This window comes from Micropterus salmoides, unplaced genomic scaffold (assembly GCF_014851395.1).
Source record: "Micropterus salmoides isolate LMB-PRFRI ecotype aquatic unplaced genomic scaffold, ASM1485139v1 Ms_hic_scaffold_23, whole genome shotgun sequence".
Lineage (NCBI taxonomy): Eukaryota > Metazoa > Chordata > Actinopteri > Centrarchiformes > Centrarchidae > Micropterus > Micropterus salmoides.
The window spans coordinates 7,524,714-7,547,600 of record NW_024041484.1 but is presented as its reverse complement, the minus strand read 5'-3'; the positions used below and the strand labels follow the sequence as shown (position 1 = coordinate 7,547,600).

Genomic DNA, 22,887 nt, shown 5'->3' with positions numbered 1-22,887 from the left:
TCAACTACTCAAGCCTAAACATACCACTCTACATACTGACTGAATAAGTTAAGCATATCATATATATGGAAATCAGCTGAGCAGATGCAAACACTCCGTGGATCAACCTACACCTAATTCAGTAATTTTGAGGTGCCTGAAAAAACTGTTGTTGAACATCATCTTGCTATGCATCAGTCTTGGCTGTCTGAACTGTCCTACTACTGCGATCACTGGGTAACGGTGTCAGTAAGCACCCTTCCTTTACATCCTGTACACAGATTGTACACTATAAGCTACTCAATCATTACATACAGCAAGTACTTCGAAACACTTCTCATTACTCTGCTATGGCCAACTTCAGCATAAAAACGAGTATATGAATGTCATCCAGAGAAAGGAAGTGATAAGCCTATCTCCATTAACAATCAGACAGTTGAACCCACAGACAACAACGGACTGTTTCAACCAGCCCACTGATATCCAGAAACACCGCCAGAAATGATTGTATCCACAAACTCAATGCCCTTTGTTGTTAAATGCTTTGCTGATTTAAACAAACAAGACGCAGAAAGCAAACCATATTGTTCTACAGGTCCCGGTTTACAATTTTATTTGTCCTTAATGAGAACAAATTCACCTCCATTACACAAACACACCGCATCTACAATGATACTGTGGATAGTACATGAGTGAGGTGCATGCAGTGTTGTGAAGTGGATTTCCTCTTGAGGTTTAACCTCATCTTCATTCAAATACAGTGTGCAGCTTAATCAAATACCATACTCGATAAATGCTCTTCTATGGAAGACAGCACAAGCAAGGAATCATTTATTAGCAAGAAAATGAAGAGATGCAGCATCTGAGGTCTGCATACCACGCGTTCCTTCAGCACACCAGTTATAGAGGCCTGTAATAGTCTCAGTCCAGATGTGATGGCGGAGAATACCAATACTTTTTGCCCACTAAATGGTGAGCTAGTCAAACCAAAGACAATAATAGTGTTGACACGCAAATCTTTTCCTGTAATATATCTGCAGCATTTTTGATACCTTTATTCATAAACATTATTAGTAGTGTGTCAAATTTTGATTTAGAACGGAACCTTTTTTACATGTAACTCATTAACAATGTAAGCGATCTAGCGAGAATAATGACAATAAAATAAATGCAAAATTATATACTGATAAATGTGATGCAGAAATGTAATGGACACAAAAAAAAAAAGCTTGTAGTAACTTATGGTTGTGCACAGTGACAAAACCTGTAAACAAAAATCTCAAACCAAACATGAATCATTGTAAATGATCTGAATATAAAACAACAACAGATCATTAGTATTTCATAACTTCACAGAGTCATCAGGATTGTAAAAGTAGTCCACACTAAAAAAAAGATTTTACTTCAGATGTTCACTGGCCCTGAAAACATCTTAACACCTGTGTTTCATTCAAACCATGACATGCTGTATAAAGCAGCAGTGGCTGATAAAACACTCTAAGGCACCTCCAACCTTTTCAGTCTGAAATCACACTTACTTTGGTCTATATCATATTACATATTATTACTTAACAAAACATTTTTAACTAAAATAGCCAAGTGGTCAAGTATCCTGTGAAAATGTATATCTATTTACAAGAGAGTAATTAAATACATAAAAAAATAAATTTAAAAAAGCTATCTAGGAAATATACATCCTCTGAGTGGCGTACATTGGCAACTTCCTGAGTGCACACGTTCAGCTGGAGCTGCAAGAAAAAGGAAATGTAATAAAAAATAAATTCAATTTTACAAAGTGAAAATTAACAGAAATTTTAGGTTAGGAGGTTACTCTGGTTACCTGTCAGCCGCATCCTGGTCTGCCTCTGCACTGTTGTCTGCTTTGGATGCAGGTGTACGCAACTTAGTGGGATCTAAAAAGACAGAAACAGGCAGCTGGATCAAGGTTGAATCTGTCCACAAAATCTTATTACATGCGAAAAAACTCAAGCCCCCCTGCCTTGAATCCAGCGGATCTGCGTCGCGGGGCCGTAGCCCTGTTCATTCTTTGCAGCTATGCGGAACACGACAGCCGGACGGTTGGAGGCGGAGCAGTCAATGTGGGCATTGTCCATGTGGGTGGAGCTGACCGAGCAGGACATCTTAGTGCCGCGGTAGATCCTGATGAATGCCATCTGACCCGGACGCTCTGAGCTTGTGGAGCGGCTCTTCCTCACTGCCATGTACATGGAGTACTCCAGGATCCGGCCTGATGGAGAGGAGGGAGCCTCCCACGTGATGTGGATCGAATCGTTGGCCTGTGCAGGAAAAAAATAAAAAATAAAAATATTGTAGCAGCTCTTAATTTATTTTATCAACAGTTTTTCAGTCTGAAAACCGTCTACAGTAACTGATATCCCCCATGTTGCCCACATGACTGATCACATGTCCTTGTTTTCTGTGTCTGAATATCATGGATATGTCACCTTGGTAATTTTGACAGCAGAGGGAGCTCCAGGGAAACCAGGTTGGCAGGTCTTGAACTCGCTGACCGGGCTGAAGTCTCCCTGGCCAAAGAAGTTGAAACCTGCAACTCTAAACCTGTAGGTCTGACCTGGAGCCAGCTCCTGCTTTTCTCTGCCCTGGTAGTCCTGAGGCCCTGGCAGCTTCCTCTGGAGGAAGAACAAGAACAATGAGCATAGGACACATCCTCATGGATAATTAATGTCCGAGATGTGATAAACAACTGTAAAATCAGTCTTTTGTGAATAAAATAGTTGGGAAGTGGGAAGTTGTAGTTTTTTTTTTACCTCTTTAGTATTTGGGGGCCGGCTGCTGATGGCTGCAGTCGCCTGGTCACTGTCAGCAGGCAGGAAGTAATGTCTGACCTCAGAAAAGAGTGTTTTGAACACACCAACATCAAACCACACTCCTTCATCAGGATTCTGGAGGTAAAGAGTTTACAGTCTTAGTTCAGACCAGGCTGAGTGAAAGAGCCAATAATTACTGTACAGAAGTATCTGACCTGGTGTGTGGGGGCGTACAAATCCGTTGTCTTGTCAGCTGAAACAGGCTGTTTCTCTGTAAAAGCAAAGCAACGTCCGCAGTGAGCTTCACCTGTTTGAAAAACCTCAACCTGCTGCAGTCTGGTCCATCGCTGACATTAGAGTGGGAGCATCATCGTTACCTGGCTGGTGCTGAGTTGAGCTGCTGACCTCTGTCGTTGATGTCTCCTGTCCAGCTATTACAACCAACACACAGATAGAGTGTGCAAAAGCTCAGGATCAAAGCTGAGAAACTGCAGTAACACTAAAGCTAGAGTGAGAAAACAAAACTGTCTAAAGTTTTAAATGATGAGGGCAGTTCAGACTGAACAGTTGCTCTGGTGAAAAAGCTTGCTGCGTGTTTTTGTTTCCCTAACGCTGTGTGTGTTTGTTACTTCAAACATACCTTCACATTTTATTGTCCCAAACAATTACATTTGGGGAAGCACAACAATCATCGTGGGTAATCCAGCATTTAATAACTTAGCTATTAGCCTTACCGCAGCACTTTGTGTCCGAGTCCTTCTCTGTCCCTCTCCCGGTAGTCCTCGCTCCTTCTGCTCGGGTCTCTGCTGAGCAACTGGACGACTTTACTGCAGATTCCTGCTGTGCTGAAGCATCCTGAAATTCAGGGAGGAAATGACTGTTGTGCGAAATAGAGAGCATAGCTAGAGTAAGGCACAAACAAAACAGTGCATAAAAGCACCAAACTACAGTGAATTTTTTACTGTTTTAACTGTCAGGGTTCCTTCACAATGTATTATTATGAAGTTCCTTTACGCAACGTCATGTGTTTACTGCAGTGGCAAGTTTTTGCTTTCTTGTGTCATTTTAGACGATAATATCTGCTTATTGTCTAAACTGTATTAAACTAAAATACTGTAAGAGCAGAGGTCTCAGAACAGAGACATTCTCACGCGCCTCTTTGTCTGTACTACAATTAAAGTTCAAATGGCTTCATTCCCACGTGAAAAAAGGAACCCAATCTACAGGAACAAAATGCAGCAGTGTTTGGTGAAACCATTCTAAACTCAGTGTGAATGCACCGTGAAACAAACACCTTCGGTGTGTTCAAATTCAGTCTACAATACCAGCACTGACACCTCTGTGGTCGGTCTGCTGGTCTCTTCAGGTAATGATAATACAGGGTAGTGTTGTTACATGTAATAGTCTTCATTTACAGATTTAATTAAGCAACTCACATCTACCCGAGCTGATGCTTCCGCGTTTTCATTTGTGGTTCCTTCAATTTCAGGCTGAAGGGACTGGACACCTGAGAAAGGAGGAAGATGTCAGTGTAGTGCCAGAAATGTCTTTAGAATGTTTCCCACCTGCTACAGTTTTTTTTTTTTCGTTGTTTAGTAACCTCTATTTTTTTTCTTCAGCGTGTTTGTTGCCCACTGCCCGCACTGAGGAGACAACTGAATATGTGGCCCCTCCTTACCTGAATTGTCTTCAACCTTCCCCTCAGGTCCATCTGTTCTCATTGGATGGGCGGCTGGTGGATCACCAGCTGCAGTGCTGGGAGGACAGGCAGGCTGGATCTGAAGGATGTAGCAGTCGGCCGCCGCTAGGGGGCGCCACGCCACATGAAGCATGCTGACTGTGGATTTGATGAGTAACACTGCCTCAGGGGTGGCAGGTCGGTCTGAGGACAAAATACAGAATATTACATTGTGTAACTGTATTAATGAAATGTCACCAAAGTCTAACAATTGAAATCAACAAGACATCAGTACAGCCTCTCTAAACAGCCTGCTCTCAGATCTCACCTGTCTCCAGGTACCAGAGGTCCTTGCAGCAGACTTGGTAGTTCCAGCTCTTACGGTATCCGTCACGGCCGCTCCAAATGTAAAGCCTGGACCCGACAGTGGCAGCACAGTGGCCGGCCCTGGCTCTGGGCCTACAGGCATACGGGTCGTCACTGTGGGGTCCCTGGCTCTGCAGCTGGGACTCGATGTCATCCTGCTGCTCTGGGCCCAGGTTGTGCCAGCTCATAGTGTCTGTGACGGTAAAACAGGGCAGCAGTGATTTTGCTGGCCTCTGAATGATGCAGAAAGCCCGACACCCTGCGTGAAAATTCTGACAAGAGTGTGGAATATTCTAAGGAGAAATGTACTGACCTAAGTTGAGTACACATAAGGAGTTGGTGCAGATCCATTCAGTTCCTAAAGCAATGTGTTTGTCTGACTCTGGAACCGGAATCCAGCCACCAAAAACATACATCCTGCAAAAAGAGGGACACGCTGCGGTTTGTCAAAGGCTAGCTCGTGTGTCACATACAGACTAAACTAAACAGAGATATACCACAGACAATAAAGGATCTCATACTTGTTTCCAATGACATTGGCAGAGTGAAGGCTTCTGGGAAGTGGGTTGGAACCCCTGGTTTCAGGAGTCGACCAAACCATTGTGTCTAAAGAAAGGAAAGGGATCATGACAAGGTAGTTTGAATATTCTGGAGTTGTTTCTCACTGCCATTTAGAAGAGTAAACACGCAGATACCTTGTATTTAATTCAAGGTACAGAAACAACTTAACAATGCAAAAAGCTTTATTTTCTAAAATTTGCACATAGTCAAAATAATCTGTCAAAAAAAGACGTCCTACCGAGGTCAAGCTGCCAGAGGTCGTCCAACCGGCATCCTTGCATCCCTCCAAAGATATAGAGCTTCGGGGAGCCGAGGCCAGAGTAGGCAACTGAGGTGTGGGACTCTCGTGCTGAGGGACCGACCCCCTTCGTCTCTGGGATGTTCCAGCCTCTTGCCCCAGATCCTGACTGCAACTCCAGCTCATACAAGTCACCCATGTATCTAAGATGGTAAAGAGTCAAACTCATTTATGCAACTCTCTCTTAGAGAGAGGCTATATATCATAATTAAGCTTGTTCTGGACTCAACTCTAATGACTCCCAATTGGTCCGGAATCAGCAGTCAGCCACTGTGATTGGCTCAAGGTTCATTAGAGCCATTCAAAGGTTATACTTTCAACTAGAGCTGAAAGCTAATTAATCAGAAACTATTTTGATCATAGTTTCAATACTTTTGCAAGGAAAAAGTGCCAAGTTCTTGTCAGCGTTCACAGACAATAGAAAGCATCCTGACTGAAAACATCACCAACTGGCATAGGATGTGCACCGCCCAGGACCGGAGGGCTCTGCAGTGGGTGTTTAAAACCACTCTAAAGATCATCGCTACCCATCAGTGATATCTGTGAGGTGCCGGCACACAGCCCACAGGATACTAGGAGACAGCACCCACCTGTTACGTGCCAAGCTGGCCATGGGTGTTTTCTTCTTGCTACTCATTGCTTGAAATCTGAAGCTGGCCAATCACCATGCCAAGCCTTCAATAAAAGAAACCCGCCTGAAGAGTTCACTTTCTCTGACTCAACTGCTGCATTCTGTGAGAGCACACTTTATAAAGAAACAGTATATGGAGCGAGGTTTAGGGAATTAGGTACGTTTGGGGTACCCTTTACAATTTTCTTCACTCATGTAGTTCACTTTGTCTAGAAACACTAGGTTTAGTGTTGGTGCCACCTTTGTATGTCTTGGCTAATTTATTTTTTGTAGATAAGACTGGTGTGTGGTCAGTATAACTTAAATAAAATAAAACACCTTTAATTGTCACTACCACTTGGTATCAATTTCTTTGACTGTTGTCATTTAAAGGGACGTTTTTTAAAGGGATGCAACACCATCCCAGCCAAAGCCTGTTTACCCTGCTGCCATCTGGCAAGAGATACAGAAGTACCTGCTGTCGTACCACCAGACTACAAAGCAGCTTCTACCCCCAGGTCATCTCCACCTCATACTCTGCACTCCACCATAAATAAATGACATGGAGTTTCACATTACCTTGTTAAAATGTATAACGGTGTAAATTATTTTTATTATATTGTAATATTAAATATCTGTATATACTTTGTTCAATGTGTGGCACGAAGGGGGCTACAACTTCAAGCCCTGTGTTGACGAATGACAAGTGTACCTTGAAACTTTTAAAGATAAATCAATCAATTGGGTAAAAATATCAGAAGACTAATTGATAATGATAATAACCACTAGATGAAGCCTACAAAAACAAGTCTGCCCTGTCTTAATGTGTCTCTGAAAAGCCAAGGGTATAAAACTCCATGTAGGGTGTTTATTGTGTGTACTTGCCCACACAGTACCTTGGTACATTGCCATTGGGGTCTTCACTATCATTGGCCAGCCCTCCAAACAGGTAACACTTGTTACCCACAAGGGTGAAGCTATGTCCAATCCGGGGGCAGGGAGGACAGCCATTCCTGGGTGCTCTGGGCTTCAGCTTCTTCCACAGCCAGCGACTAGCCTGAGTCACACAGGACCAAAGTCACGCTTTGACAATGTTTTAGCAACGGGGTTACAATAGACCACTGAAGAAATGTGCCGGCATTACCTGAAGTTCATAGAGGCTGTTGGTGTATTTCCCAAACTCAACCATACCGCCAAAGACCAGTATTCGAGTGCCTTCACAGACGAAACCATGGGCAGCACAGCCAGGTGGGATGTCACCCCTCACCGCAGGCAGAAACCACTGCCTTGAGACTGGAAGAATGGCCAAATGTCAGCCATTGCATTACACAGAACATCCTGGTGAATGCTGCCATTTAGACATTTTACACACCCTGTAGGAAAACAACTTTTTTTCCCCTAGTAGCTAGATAAATTAGACAAAAAAAAACAGTACACTTTATGGTCTTTATTGCACAATGCACAACATACAATTTAAACAGTATCTTGGACAGCAACCACTTCAAACTTACAAGTGTACTACTAGTGCTCATTCACGCCACTACAATGATGACTAACCTACATAGTGAGAATGTTTAAAGCTATATTCTACTGTGTGATTTAGTGCCACTTTTTCATTAAAGTTCAATTGTTCAGATAACGGTGCACTGATCGTACACATGACATGGCGCCCCTCCTACCAGTCTGTTTAAAGCTAGCAATCCAGCTGAAATACCGCTATCCAGCTCAAGATAGTGGCTAGTTTATAACAACTAACCCATGCTGCAATCAAAATTATGCTAAAAATAAACAACAAACGCTCATGCAAAGGTTGTGTTGGCTTAATGAGTGTTTTTGACTCTGGGCATGCTAAAAACATTAGCCGCTAACCTGCTAGTTAGCGTCCGGCTAACGTTAGCTTACCAGTGTTGTAAACATGGAGGTACTCCGCTATCCCTTCGTTTCCACCACCGAAAACAATAATCAGCTCCCGTATTGCAGCAGCGCGGTGTCCGTGTCTGGACCGCGGTATCACCCCTGTAACGGAATGGACTTTTCTCCATTGCGGCTCCTCGGTAGCTGTGGTCATTTTCCCGATAGGGAGCCCCAAGTTTGGCGCTGTTGACGTTTCAAAGGCGTGGGCGGGGCTAAGTTGGCATCAGGAAATTCAACCAGAGAGGTGAAAACAGAGTTTCACTCTGCCTCGTTTATCGGGGATCAAGATTCGAGGTAACGGAATGGAAATGCATACTACTTATAGCTAATTAAAAAACTGCGGGGAAAAAGACAAATAACTGTTTCCACTGATTACACTTGTCTGTTCTTGATGACAACCAGTCAACAGCTGAAGGGACGCTCCACATACACAAAGTTCAGTTTACAGTATGTGTAGGCATTACTGTTCAGACAGTTGTAGCCTCTGTCTCCTGTTGCTCTGGAGGCAGCTTTCTAATATCTGGAATGAAAAAAACTCTCAAGTTATCATCAGGGGTATCGCAGCTTGGGCTTTCTCAAGCTAAGTCAGGCGATTAAGTTGTATTGCTGAGTGCTGAGTGAAAGTAGGGATATCAGTTGTGTGCTGCAGACTTTGACCATTCTATTTTTCAACTGTCTCGTGTGGGTCGCCTGACTAAATCGCTACAGTACTCGTTTAACGATGCAACGTTTTCCTGTCAACTACAAGATGTTAAGGAAACATTAAATGTTGGCATGGCCTTTGAGCTCAAATTGACATGCACAAATACACAGGGAAGTCCATAGTGCAGTTGGTTGAAACAGATCTGTCTGATTTGTGTCAAGCACACATCCCATCTCAGAACCTCTGTGTTATTTCATTGTCAAAATGGTTCTCTAACAGACCCAGTTCATTTCTATGCTATTTTTTTCTGGTAACCAATAACTTCATTTGTCCACATGGGCCACATTTAGGCCTAAACTATAGGTTATAGTCCATTTCCGTGTAAACTGTCTGCAGTACTGAGCCTCTCTATCCCTCTTAACCTAACTAGAATATTTATCCACCTGTATGAGGTAGCATAAGTTAATTCCAGTATGAATGCATAGGCTGCAAAGAGAAACCCAAGAGAAGTAAAACATAAAGTAAAAACAAAGAAAAAGGGAAGTACAACAAAATACAAGAAACAGATAAACAGAAAATAACAGATCAGATCAGTTAACCCCTTCAGAAATGCATTCATTTTCTTTGGTTTAGCTAAGACATGCTGCACTTAATCAAAGTGTGTGTGTGTGTGTGTGTGTGTGTGTGTGTGTGTGTGTGTGTGTGTGTGTGTGAGTGTGTGTGTGTGTGTGAGTAGGAACAGGAACCCCTCCTGGTGAGCAGGAAGAGGGTGACGTCAGTTGTCAGTTGGCTCAGCGGAATTAAGCTATAATATTGTGTGTGTGTGTGTGTGTGTGTGTGTGTGTGTGTGTGTGTGTGTGAGTCAGCCTCCAGGCTATTTCAGTGCTTGAGTTGAGGTGTGCACAGGTCTTGGCTTGGGCCCGTGTGTGCGTGAGAGAGTGATTTGGGGGGGCATGACAAGAAGTGAGTTTGTGTGTGTGTTTACACAGACGGGAATACTGCGCCAAAGGAAGTGCGCCGGTTCTCCGTCTGCGCGTCCCGACTTCCTGCTCTGAGGCAGGAGAGAGAAAAGCTGCGGATCCGCTTTCAGACAGCCGCAGCATGGAGCCCCAACACAACACACACGCACCGCTTTAAGACACAAACACACACATCACGCAGGGCAGACGGACAGAGGAGCAGCGGCCGTCCAAAGCAGGGTAGGTAAAAGTTTAAGTTTCCTTCTACTTTAACTTTCTATACTTATTGGTTCGTGCATAACAGAGAGACAGAAACATACTTAAATTAGTTGTTGTTATATCTGATGAAACCTGATCAGGCTCAGATGTTCAGTGTCAACTTGAAAACCACATTGAAGCCGCGCATAAAGTGTTAAAGCTGTGCGTAAAAAGCGTTAAAGCTGTGCGTAAAAAGGTGTTAAATCCTTGTGCGTTTTCCGCTTTGGTACAGACACACATGCTTAAAGTTGCCTCAGCTTGTTTGGCTACATTTAATAAAAAGAAAGAAAGAAAATAGAAAGAAAGAAAATATGTTAGTGTACCGGCTGCTGTGGAAAGAATTAACCGTGGCTCCTTTAAAAATCTAGTAGTAGACTTTCTGGTTTGTCTGGACCTCGCAGACTTAATTGCCATGCGCTTCCGGATTGAAGCTGGCAGCAGACAACATCTTGAAAATGAGTCACTGGTGCAAAACAAAGAAGCATTTGAGTTCCAGCAGAACACACAAGATGGATTGCTTCACACCCACACCCACACACACACACACACACACACACACATTTCCAAAAATAAGAAATAACTAGCCCAGAATAAATGGTTATAGAATCTTGTGCAGGTTTTTGGTTTGGTTTGTTTCAGTGGGATTAAAGATCTTAAGTGTCCAAAGTATGCTGGCATGTATATCCGATAGATTGACATTTGAGGGAGGAGTGTTCATGTATGGGTCATGTATACCTTGTTAACTGTCGAACTCTAAGCTATAACACCGAGGGTCAGTACGGGACTGCTTTTATTCTGAAATTCCATAAATCAACATTTCCTCCTGATTTGTTTCTCTCCAGCCCAGACTTGTTAAGAGTGAAACGCCAGAGGGTAAACATAGAACAAACAGAGTCTCACATCAGGACATAGATGTATTCTCCATATGTTGTTGTGGCTCTTCGAATGCGTGGGTGTGTGTTGAGATGTTGCTCTTAAAAACAAGTGTTACCAATAAGGGGAATAAAGCATGGGAGTGTGTGTGCACGTGCACGTTTATTTCCTGGTGGTACCCAGTTACAGGACATCCTACCTCCCAGCGAGGGAAGGCCATTCTCCGGGAAGACGCCCCTGCAGCTGAATGACAGGAAGTCCTGGTTTAGACAGGCAGACAGCACTACAGTTCTTCCATCACTTAACACACACACCCATGCAGGAAAAAGGAAGCGAGGATATGTGTTTCTGTGTGTTCATGGTGATGGGTCATTGTTAGCACCACATACACTTTCCTGTCTATGCTGGAGGGTTTCCTTTTAGGACAGTGAAAGAAAGACATGCATACTGTATGTTTAAACTGAATTCATGGTTGATTATTTTGTAAGTACTGAACCATATGTTGTTATTATGAAAGAACGTAGAGTAACCATCATCATTATGGTGGCAATGTTTCAGGTCCTCTGCTATTGAGGCAGATGTGGTTGACATGGAGATTTCTGTTTCTGCAAAGTCTGCTGTCAAATTGTCATGGTTGCAAATTAAATCTGGCTTTAATGAGTTATTTGTCATTTCCTTTTGGCAGTAAGTAGTTTTGTATTTCCTGCTAATAAGGCACCATATTAATAAATAGCTTTGAGAGAGGGGGAAAAAAGGAGATGGAGAAAAAGACAGGCGGACGCTCACAGACAGTCAGTGGTTTCCAGGTAAACACGTCAGTTAGAACCGTGCTTGTCTTGGCAGAAGGTCACTGACCACATCCTGCTTTATCACCATAGAAACATTCAAAAGCCAACCAATGCCTGGCCCTCTTTTGCTCTCTTTTTCGGTCTGCAACACACACACAAACACAAGAGACTGTACACACAGACGTAAAAGTGAAGTAAAATGAAATCAGATATTTATAAGTGTAGTGAGAGAACCATTAGCAGGAAAACCATTTCTTTTGTCATGGAAAAAAACCCACAACTTTATACATTTTTTGTAAGTAATGGGGATTTCAAGCATATTCAACCTTTACTACATCCCTGAGCATAATATCATTAAACCATGATAAGTATGCAGATGAGTTGATTTAGGTATTCCACAGGTGTTCAATGGGCTTGAGATCAGGTGACAGTGAAGGCTATATCATGGGATTCACATATCTTTCAATGAATCAAACCATGCAGCGGTCCCATGTGCCCTGAATGAAAGCATCTGCAGTTCCTGTGTTTGTTTCTTTTTTCTCTCTTTCATATGGACATAAATAAAACACGCCCTTTCCAAGATTTAAATGTACTGAAGAGGTGAAGTAAGGCCACATGGGCTGTGTCCCTATCTAGGTTGTTCTATGTAGAGGACTATGGTGAGCTTTTGGACACTTCCCGGGTCATTATCTCTGTGCCGTTACTTACATCATTGTTGTGGCAATGTTGGCTGGTGGGCCATTTTTCTATCAGTGCAATGCATGATGGTATTAGTGACCATTGGTTGTACACTACTTTTTACAACGCATTCACTCATACTTGAGTCCACTATATAGGGTATAATATTTCTCAATATACATTCGGACTGCACTGCAAGATGGTAAACACACTATTTAGTGAGCAGTGAGTGATTTCTGACAAAGCCATAGATAATTTCAATTCTAAGCATCAATGGTGGATTCACTCAGACTTGTATTTAGGCTACTACTACCGCCATCCTGCTTTGGAAGGCAGCCAAAGTGTGTGAGTCCACCAAACCAAAGAGCATGAGTTCATACGTGTGAGGTATAGCTTGGATTAAGTATTATAGATTACTGTTCAGAACCACAGTGTTCAGAAACTTACGGCAAAGTGGACTGTCCTGTAGAGCCTGTGTCGTTTACATGTTTGTGTTGTTGTCCGTTTGTGGGCTCAGTGTTTGGAACAGGGAATTCCCAGTCAGAGAAAGGTGGGTGGTGGTGGGCATGGTCAGCACTGTTGGGCTTGTGGTTGTTAGTGGTGTTTGCATTAGCGGAAGGATCGCGGTACACATTTGTGTTGACATTAATAATTCCTCCTCCTCCTTGCTGCCCACCTATCCTCCTTCTTTCTTTCCTTCCTACTTTTTATGTATTTTTTTATGTCTGGCTTTTTTATTCCCTAAATAGTCAAAGAATGTGTGAAATTGTTTCCATATTAAGGGCATTGAGTGACTAGTTATTTTTATCATTTCTTTCACTTTCCAGTGACTTGATTTCCTGAGCTGAATGTCATCACCCTAATCTGTGATGATTCATGGACACAACTGAAATGTGTGACCTTTAACAGTGAACTTTAAAGCTGCACAAATCAATATATTTATAACAATGGATCAAAGAACTATGAGTACTGTGACAGGTGTCACTCACATTGATATCACAAATAATTATCACTTAAGTCTGCAGTCCCCCTCAGCCAACAGAGCGTTTTAGCATCTTTTAGCTCATTGTTTTGTTTTGTTACAGCCCGCAACGTTATAGTTTTGGTTCAGCCTCACTGCTCTCGTCAAACCAACACCTGCTTCTGATCCTCTTTCCTGAGGATAAATGTGTTGGAACCCTCAGCTTTCACCAGAAACTCACAAAGTCTCCTCTGGAAGAACATTGCCCTCTTCCTGATTTGTGCTAGAAAGCAATCCATCTTGTTTGCAAAAAAAGAAAAGATGTTTGAATGGCTTCTTGATAGCACAAAGTAGCCTAATATGTGGTCGTTGAATTGACTTTAATAAGATTCCCTCTGTAGATCGCCTGTGTCTCTGGTTTCACCCCATCATGGAGAGTTCCATCACGCTCTGGCAGTTCCTGCTGCAGCTGCTGCTCGACCAAAGCCACAAGCATCTCATTTGCTGGACGTCCAACGACGGCGAGTTCAAGCTGCTTAAGTCCGAAGAAGTGGCCAAGCTGTGGGGGCTGCGCAAGAACAAGACCAACATGAACTATGACAAGCTGAGCAGAGCCCTGCGCTACTACTACGACAAAGTAGGCAACAAGTACATTTAAAAGCAATTGAAATACAATGTCTAGGTGGCTTGATGATGTTTTATGTCGTTATAGCTATGGAGACCAAAAGTGTTAAAAATGGGTTTAAAATAAGAAATCATGTTCGTTCCCTCCGCAGAACATCATTAAGAAGGTGATTGGTCAGAAGTTTGTCTACAAGTTTGTGTCATTCCCTGACATCGTGAAGATGGACCCTGCGGCGGTGGAGACGGGCCGCAGCAGTGAGGAAAGTGGGGGTGCAATGTCAGAGCCTGAGGCTGACGACGAGGATGGGGTTCAGAGAAACCAGTACCTCCACTCCAGCCTGTACTCCTCCTTCACCGTCAGCTCCCTGCAGCACTCCTTAGAACCACACCGGCCCATCAAGACGGAGCCCAGAGCCGAACGCCATGACGACAGCTCCTCTGTCATCCGATACATAACCAACCGTGGCCACTCCTCCCTCCCCTCCACCCCACCCCCATCCTCAACGGAGGCCTCCCATTCCTCCAGACCGTCTCCTCAGCAGGAGCGCTCTTTGTCCTGCTCCTCCTCCCCGCCACAAAGCCCCGCCTGTACACTATGGAGGGGGCGGAGCCAGAGCCCAGACACTGAAGAGTTAGAGCAGAGCGCTCAACCTCTAAACCTGTCATCTGGTCAGAGGGAGAGAGTGAGGTCACATAGCACGACAACGCCAGAGAGAAGGGGACTGGCCAATATTGCACCCTTGAAATGCCGAAAACCCAAAGGCTTGGAAATCTCCGCCTCCTCTCTCCTCCTTACAGGAAGTGACCTCGTTTCCATTGCTCTCAACAGCCCTGCTTTGCCTTCAGGGTCCCTGACTCCTGCCTTCCTCACTGCACAGGTACACCATGACACATAACACATGTATTACCAACATTTAACTCACACATGATCCCTTCTACTTCTGCAGGTTGTTTTAGGTGAGGAAAGAGAAGGCGAGAGAGGGAAAGAGGAGAAGAAAAAGAAGAACCAGGCATTTTGGGGTTGAAGAAAGTTAAGCTTGTAGACAGGGAGGAGATGGAAAGAGGTGAGCGGAAAGAGGGGAGGAGGCAAGGGAGGGAGGGAGGGAGGAGGTTCATAAGTGAAGCCATATGTTCCTGAAGCTCCTGAGTCACTGGCAACAGCACACTGACCAAACCAGGACGGTCTGACAACATTAAGGCACTCAGCTGATGCTTTCATCCAGACTGAGCAATGATAGGCTGCTGAGTGTCTAGTACATAATTGATGGAAAAAGTGTATGTTGAAGCCTTCACTCATCACTGACCATTTTCTTTAATACAGTGTCGGCAAGAAACACCTGAGCTGCTGGTTAAGTATCCACATCCCCTCCTCCACCACAGGAACTTTTCAGAATTTAGAAACCTACCCCCAGGACATATGTGGTTCTGATTTTAGTTCCTACATTATAAAACAGTCCCCGCAGATGTCTCACAAACCAGTTGATGGTGGTTGCTGGTCAAGCTATGAGCTTTATCTGGGAAAATGGCAAAAGCCATCTGGCAGCATGACAGCACAGCATGAGCTGGTCTTGAAAAAGTGGAGCTGACTTTCTTTCTTTTGACTTTTAGCAGAATTATGCATATTGCATTATGTTAAGCATCGTTAAAAGAAAAATTTAAAACAATAAACTCAGTGGTCACTGCAAACGCACTGAAGAAATTTTTGCTCCTGAACGTTTTAGTTCCTGGCAGCAGAGTCTTGTGTTCCCATGACAGAACCAGAAAGAAAAAATCAAACTGGCCTTAGTGAAATATGAAGCGACAGAAGAAAGACGAGACAGAAGAAAATAGATGTCATGAATTCTGTATGAGCGGAGCTTCCTGACCTGCATGGAGTCAGTCTGCCAAGTCAGTCTGTCTGGTAGACGAGAGTTCACTAGAGGGCAGACTTGGCTTTGAGCTCTGGGTGAAACTGAATGACATGACAACTTCACCACAGACTGTGGACAGCTCTGTGGACTCACTGCCAGAATAAACACCTTCATTTCCATCTTGGTGTATTTATCCTCTGACATTTTCATTTTGGGTTCTGTCAATATAGACTCCGTCTGGTCTGCTGCTCACTCCCAGTCCTCTGCTCTCCAATATCCATTTCTGGTCCAGCCTAAGTCCAGTGGGACCCCTCAGCCCTGCCCAGCTGCAGAGCCATGCCCCCCTCTTTCAGGTAAACCCGCCACATTTCTTGTACTGCTGTGTATGTGAGGAATTCGAGCGACTGCATGTTGTCCAAGCCATCATAGAGAGGGGGTAGCCACGGTAATCGTTCAGTTGGATTTAATGACACACCCACTTTCAGACAATCTTTCCTTAAAGGATGGAGATTCATCGGTTTGTACACGGAATGGAACGGAAAATGACGGAACGAGTTGTGTGCACAACTTCCTCAAGTTAGTACACACTGCTGAACAGTCTGACAAGCACTTTCCACCAATAAGATAAGATCATCCGAACCTGAAACCAACCCTAACCTCCTGATTTTAAACCAGACTGTTTACACACAAGAGGGAGGGAAAATGCCTGTTCCAACTTTGTCTCTATAACGCTGGAAAACATTATTTTGGGGGGGATAATTACCTTAATTGTGTTCTCAAATAAGCTACAGTTTCAGTTCTGACAGTTCTGTGTAAAAAAGGACACACTGACCTTAATTTTTTGTACCAGCCTTTCAGAGAAATCACTGGCTCTAGTTGTTATGGATACGAAATCCATAACTACAGGATCTTTGATTTTACCTTGACAGTTGTAGTGTGTGTGTGTGTGTGTGTGTGTGTGTGTGTGTGTGTGTGTGTGTGTGTGTGTGTGCGCACAGTGTGCCAGGGTTTCAAAATAAGCCACAGATGTTTCCGTTCTAGTGTGGACAAGAAGAGGGGGCGACTTCCTGTTGGCTACAGAGAAAGACAGAGGGTTGGTTGGTGAGAAGCCCCTCCCTCCCATGTCAACTCACTGACATGAAAACACACAACCCCAAAATAAACTGTTAAGCATTAAGTTTAATGTCCCCACGGTGCAATTTAAGCAAGCGCACACTTACCTCCTGTGATGCAGCATTCACTGCCCAAATCTTACTGCACAAATAATTCCGTGAAAGGACAGACTAACCTTGACATTACTGTTAACATTATGGATGTGACATCATTACTGTAGTAATGATAGTGGAACTACTGTATATCAATCTTCTAACATGGGGGTATGCCTGGTTCCCACATGTTAGAAAAAAACACAGCTTGAATGACCTTTTTATGAATAAAACAAGATAATGTCTATTTGCGAACAATATGATGATGTGCCTTCTGGGTGCCCTTCCAGTGAAGAAAATGTGACGTAGTACCCTCTAGGTTGCCCCAGAGTTCGAGAAAACGTGATGCACTGCCCTAATTGGCACCCTTCTGGTAGAAAAAGTGTCATGCAGCGCCCTCCAAGGTGCCCCTTTGTGTGAGGAAATGTGGTAAAGTGCCCTCCAAGGTGCCTCTGTGTGCAAAACACACGATGAAGGGCCCTCAGACGGACAGATTACCCAGGGACCTAAATTCCCAAAGGGGCCCATTGAACATTGTGATACCTAGTGCCAAAGTTACGCTGCACAGAAGTTTTGTTTCTGTTGATGCTCGGAATACCAATCGTCTATGTTGGCTTTCGTATTTTCGATAAATACACAATAAATGCCCCACCGCATGAAGCTGGTGCCCTTTTTGTTTGTTTTCACCACTGCCCCTCAGACAGCTTTCCTCCGCCACTGCTTTGTCTAAATATTTTACTAGTTTTAATCACTCAAAGACTACAAGGGGAAATTTCAGGTGCCAGGTCAAGCTTTCCAAAATAAAAATTCTGGCTTCTGCTCACACATGACTCTGATGAAGCAGAATGTTTGGGGGTTAAATCTTAACTGTTATCAACCTCTAACTGTCCCCCTACAGTTCCCCACACTGCTGAATGGGCCCATCCCGGTGCCTTTACCTTGTGTGGACGCTCCCTCCCCTCTGCTGCTCTCCTCCAGCTCCCACAAGTCCTGATGCCAGGCTGAGCTGGGCCAGATCAGCACAGATAAGGACCAAGCCAATCAGCCTTAAACTCTGATGATGAACTGCACAGGAGTCGGACTTTGTCTGAATCCAATTACATTTTAATCTGAATCCTGTTCCTTTGTATTTATTAGAAGAAACAGGAGCTTCACTCTGAAGCTTTGCTCTCTGAGAAGAGTGTTCAACTGCTCAACTTCTTGATATTTGTGTTTGGTGTTTCCTCTTTTCAAGATGTTTTTTTTTTCTCCTTCAGTGAAAAATACAGACTGGTTGCAAAGTTATTTCTATTCCCTCCCCCCCTCCGACTGATGTCAATATCCACATCACTGACTCAAACAGTGGAAATCTGGGGGAAATCCATGTCAGGAATTATGAGAGAACATGACCTCACTAAGCCAGGAGGTTTTGTAAGTGTAATCTTTTTCTGTACGTCTGTACGCTTAATTTAAAGCTACAGCCAGGAGACGGTTGGCTTATCTTAGCTTAAATACAGGAAATGGGGAAACAGCCAGCCTTGCTCTGTCAAGAGGTAACAGAATCTAACTACCTTTTGGTATGAAAACCAAACTATAAAAATGTGTAGTTTTATGGGGGACTAAAGGTTGCCTGGCAAACTCACAGTAATGACAAGACTCCAGGAAGTTACTGCTCCCATAATAACAGTGAAACCCCTTCAACACCAAAGTGTTTGTACTGATTAAACACAACACAGATTATATGTTTATTAGTGTTTATTTTACTTTATAGCCAGACTGGCTGTTTCCAGTTTTTAACTAAGCTACCAGCTGTAGCTACATATTGAAACTGACAAACATGAGAGTGGCATCAATCTTCTCATCTTACTCTCTGCAAAAAAAGCATTTCCCAAAATGTCAAATTGTTGCTTTGAATTTGATCACAAAATGGGAATAACTGGATGATTAAATGCTATAAGCCAAGTACGACGAATGACACATGGCAAGTGTCTCACCTTTTTTTTTTCTCTACACTTAAGAAACATTTGTCGAGACTGTGGCCTTTTGAGATGAATCCCACACTGACCCCTAGCAGTGCACCTGCTAGCCAGCATGCTAAAACACTCTGGAAGTCTTCATTTTGTCTTCTGTATTGCTTTTACTTGACGCTGTGAACTTTTTTGAATCTTTGTATAGTTTCATGCTTTTTTTAAATGCACTGTTCTTTTAAGCCTTGTACCAGCTGTGCCTTCAATATCATAAGAATTTTATAAATGTATTAAGCTTTAAAACCAGGTTTTAATAGACATTCCAGGTCAAAATTGCACAAAAACCTTTTTTTGTAAAATGGCTCCTAGTTATTTTTATAGAGAAATTGATGGAAATGTATTCTCTGTGATTTGCTTGTGTTTCGCTGTTTTGTTGAGAAAATTGTTGTTTTTTGGAATAAAATGAATTACTTTCCAGAATTACTACATTCCTTTTAATTGGTAATACATACTCTTTTCACCATTCGAAGAATGACTGCTGCACAGACTGTTTATGAAACAGATTAAATTTACTTCCGATGGTTATGAGAAATAAATAGTTCCAGTAAAAAGAGTCACACACCAACTGTTGACCGGCAGCTCAGTGTTTCAAAGGTCGAATTCACAACAAAGCAGGCCTTCCATGCATCAGGCACACAGACACACGTACACACTTACGCGTTCAAACATGTTCACATAAATTCAGGCCTTTCATACACTTGAAAAAGTTTTACAATGATAAATATTTATCCGTTGTAGAAATCTCCTTTCATGCATGTCACTGCTGTTCATGTGAAAAAGCCACCATTGGCAGAAACACAGTTTGCAGTTAACAGTGGAATAATGCTGCATTCTCATGTCTGAAATGTGCAGACATAACGTTTTCAAGGTTTAAGTGAAGCATCCATATATGCAAATACAGTGCATGTGAAATGTAAGGGGAAGAAAAAGGTTTTCTTTTTGAAGCTACCCAGGGAGAAAAAAGTGGCATCAGGTCAATGTAGTCCAGGACGTCTACCATTAATACAATGACTTGTTTCCTGTGAACACAATAATAGTTACGTTATTTGAAATGTAAACCGTTAATGGAGTCTTCCAGCTATATTTGTTCTGATGTTACTGTATGCATTGAATTTTAATTTAAGCTCAATTAATGAGCTGATGAAATAAATCCATGTTGTCAAAGGTTTATAGCTAATGAAATGATGAGAATTACAGTATGTTCATCACACTATTAGCTGCAAACTGATAAAGTTAATGTTTATTACATTAATTCTCTCAGATATTAAGTTTGAGTTTATCAAGCATTAGTTGGAACAGGGAACTTCAGTGTTGCTCGAATCCTTTAAATGTCAAACAATGTGACATTTTCATTTAGATGTTGAGCAAAAGAGCTGCAGTTACAGGAAAATCTCCCTCAGATCTTCTCACACACTTACGTGTTCAACCTGTGATTTTCAATGCATTCCTAGTGTTATTTAGTGCAGAAGCTCATGCACTACACTCACTTCTATTTTTTGCTACTGTGAGTGTAGAAAGTGCTCTCTTTGCCTTTTCCATGATGGATTTTTCCCTGTGTGACCTTTTGAATTTTGGAGCAAAACGGCAGCTCTGGAGTTCTTGCCCTTTGATTCTGAAAGTATTTTAAAGGAGCAGTCTGACATTTTGGTAAATGGGCTTATTTGCTTTCTTGCCGAAAGTTTGATGAGAAGATCGACACCACTGTCATTTTTGTACAATAAACATTAAGCTGGAGCGAGCAGCTGGTTAGGTTAGGTTAGCATAAAAACTAGCAAAAGGGGGGAAACAGCTCTCCTGGTTCTGTCTGAAAGTGACAATATCTACCCAACAGCACCTCTACATCTCACTAACCAACATAACATCTTGTTTGTTTAATTCATACAAAAAAAAGTGTAAAAACTCTTCCTCTTTTATACAAATTAAACAAATGATAACATGTTAATTTTTGAGTTTTAGAGATGTTAGTAGGCAGGGGTAACAGCTAGCCTAACCGTTTCCCCAATTTTTGTCTACTAAGATAAGCTAACAGGCTCCTGGCTTCATATTCATTCTACCAATGCGAGAATGGCATCTAACTCTTGCAAGAAAGTGAGTAAGCATATTGTCAAACTTATCCTTAAAGTGAATGAAACACTTTTTGCAATCACACAACTGCTGAAGTGCTGAAGTGACTACATCTTCGTTGGTCCACAGGAATGAGACAAATACTCACTGCAACTAAATTAAACCAGGAGTGCAAAGCACACCAGTAGACATTTTAGTGTTTAAGTGTTTTCAGGAGATCTTCCATTTGCTTCAGTAAACATGCAGGAAAAAGTGAGAATTCTCAACAGGCTTCACCTGTAGCATCACTGTCAGTTGCAAACAACACAACGGGCAGTTAAATCTAACATTTCAATTTGAAATTTTTTTTTTTCCTTGTGTACAAATGCTGGAGAGAGCGGTGGTCCGACGCCAAGTGGAAAACAACCATTTCCCCTACCCCCACCCCGATCCCCTCTGAAAAACATGCCACAATGACAGTGTTGTTTCACAAGGAGAGGCCAAAGGTCACAGACACAGAGAACACATCTTAATACTGTTGGGTATACTCGGCCTTGTTGAGGCCAAGGGTCCCTGATTCCAAAAAAACACACTGAAGTGCAAGTTAAAAACAAAGTTACTGCAGTGAGATCTCTGAATGCACAAAGAGCGAGAAAGTGTAGCTGGCATCATTTTCTTTTTTTTTAAAGAAATGAAGTCCTGGCAGTTTTGTGAGGGTTTTTGGGAAGGCTTGCTGGCTTCCTGTGGGACCTCACGTGACTTCCTGTTCAGCTCCAGTATTCCTCTTCTTTCATCTGTGCTTTTCGCTCGTCTTCCCAACTGTTTGCCTCCCTCCTCCTCCTCAGTTTTGGTCCCAGCCAGAATGACCAAAAGAACTGAAGAACTCATGTTCGCCCAGTTTGATTGGACTCTTGTGTGTGCTTCTTTAACCCACAGTCCAAAGCTGTTACCACAATCTCCTCGCAGTCCATTTTTTTTAACCCTCAGTGCAACCACCCCAGAGGCAGCAGGCCCTCTAGAAGAACAGTCTGGCTAAAACGTTTTGGAAAAATTATGCAGAGAAATCCAGAGGAATATTTTTTTCCCCATCCAAGACCTTTTGTCCCAGTCTTTCTAAATCTGGAAATGTTGTAGACTTCAGTCACGGAAGCTCGAGGAAAAACAAAACATAAACTCCAAATATATATATATATATATATATATATATATATATATATATATATAAAAAAAAAAAAAATTGAAAAAAACTGAAGCATTCGGTCTCCGAGCACGACAACAAGAACAACAACTTGTCACAGCGTCAACATCAACATCAGTGGAATTTTAACTCAAATGAAGCCGGAGAATCGTAGTCAGAAGAAAAACAACAGTAACCTTACTGACTGCTCAACTGTGCATGGCGTCTCGAGTTCACATCAGGTATACACACACACACACACACACGCACACATACACACGCACACACGGTGTGTTAAATACAGACAGTAGTAGTTTAGCAGCAAAAAATTCAACCTCATCCTTTCACCCCCCAATAAATAAACACAATCTCCAAACAGATTCAACCCATGAGTCACTCATTCAGAGGAGTGTGTGTGTGTGTGTGTGTGTGTGTGTGTGTGTGTGTTTTTATGTGTGTGCAGGTAAGAGCGTTGGGAGGGGCGGGGCGAGTCACTCCGCACAGGGAAGGTGGGCTCATGCGAGAGGTTGGTGGGAAGTGATGAAGAAGTTGGGCAGTCGGCCATCCTCTTCATCAGACCTTAGAAGAGCATGCTCTGCCTCCTGTTGATCTTGCCGTTACCTGGAA

At 42.8% G+C, this 22,887-nt stretch overlaps 3 protein-coding genes across 3 annotated transcripts in view; 1 reads left to right on the top strand and 2 right to left on the bottom strand.

The window, feature by feature from the left end:
- Positions 1-561: 561 nt before the first annotated feature.
- hcfc2 (host cell factor C2) lies at positions 562-8,404 on the bottom strand. Its single transcript, XM_038738914.1, has 17 exons — positions 8,184-8,404; positions 7,426-7,574; positions 7,178-7,338; positions 5,612-5,814; positions 5,334-5,418; positions 5,126-5,229; positions 4,775-5,005; positions 4,447-4,650; positions 4,205-4,275; positions 3,503-3,623; positions 3,146-3,199; positions 2,984-3,039; positions 2,769-2,903; positions 2,445-2,630; positions 1,979-2,276; positions 1,820-1,892; positions 562-1,727 (listed from the first exon to the last, which is right to left on the bottom strand). The coding sequence occupies exons 1-17, from the start codon at positions 8,347-8,349 to the stop codon at positions 1,718-1,720; spliced, it is 2,307 nt and encodes a 768-aa protein (XP_038594842.1). The 5' UTR covers positions 8,350-8,404; the 3' UTR covers positions 562-1,717.
- Positions 8,405-8,428: 24 nt separating this feature from the next.
- elk3 (ETS transcription factor ELK3) lies at positions 8,429-19,460 on the top strand. Its single transcript, XM_038738920.1, has 6 exons — positions 8,429-8,489; positions 9,828-10,037; positions 13,757-13,992; positions 14,132-14,857; positions 16,060-16,182; positions 17,933-19,460. Exons 3-6 carry the CDS (start codon positions 13,786-13,788, stop codon positions 18,026-18,028), a joined length of 1,152 nt encoding a protein of 383 aa, XP_038594848.1. The 5' UTR covers positions 8,429-8,489; positions 9,828-10,037; positions 13,757-13,785; the 3' UTR covers positions 18,029-19,460.
- cdk17 (cyclin-dependent kinase 17) overlaps positions 19,461-22,887 on the bottom strand; it is a 47,055-nt gene continuing 43,628 nt past the window's right edge. Inside the window, exon 17 of the mRNA XM_038738916.1 lies at positions 19,461-22,881. Coding sequence (XP_038594844.1) covers positions 22,841-22,881 — 41 coding nt within the window. The 3' untranslated portion in view covers positions 19,461-22,840. The remainder of the gene's footprint in view (positions 22,882-22,887) is intronic.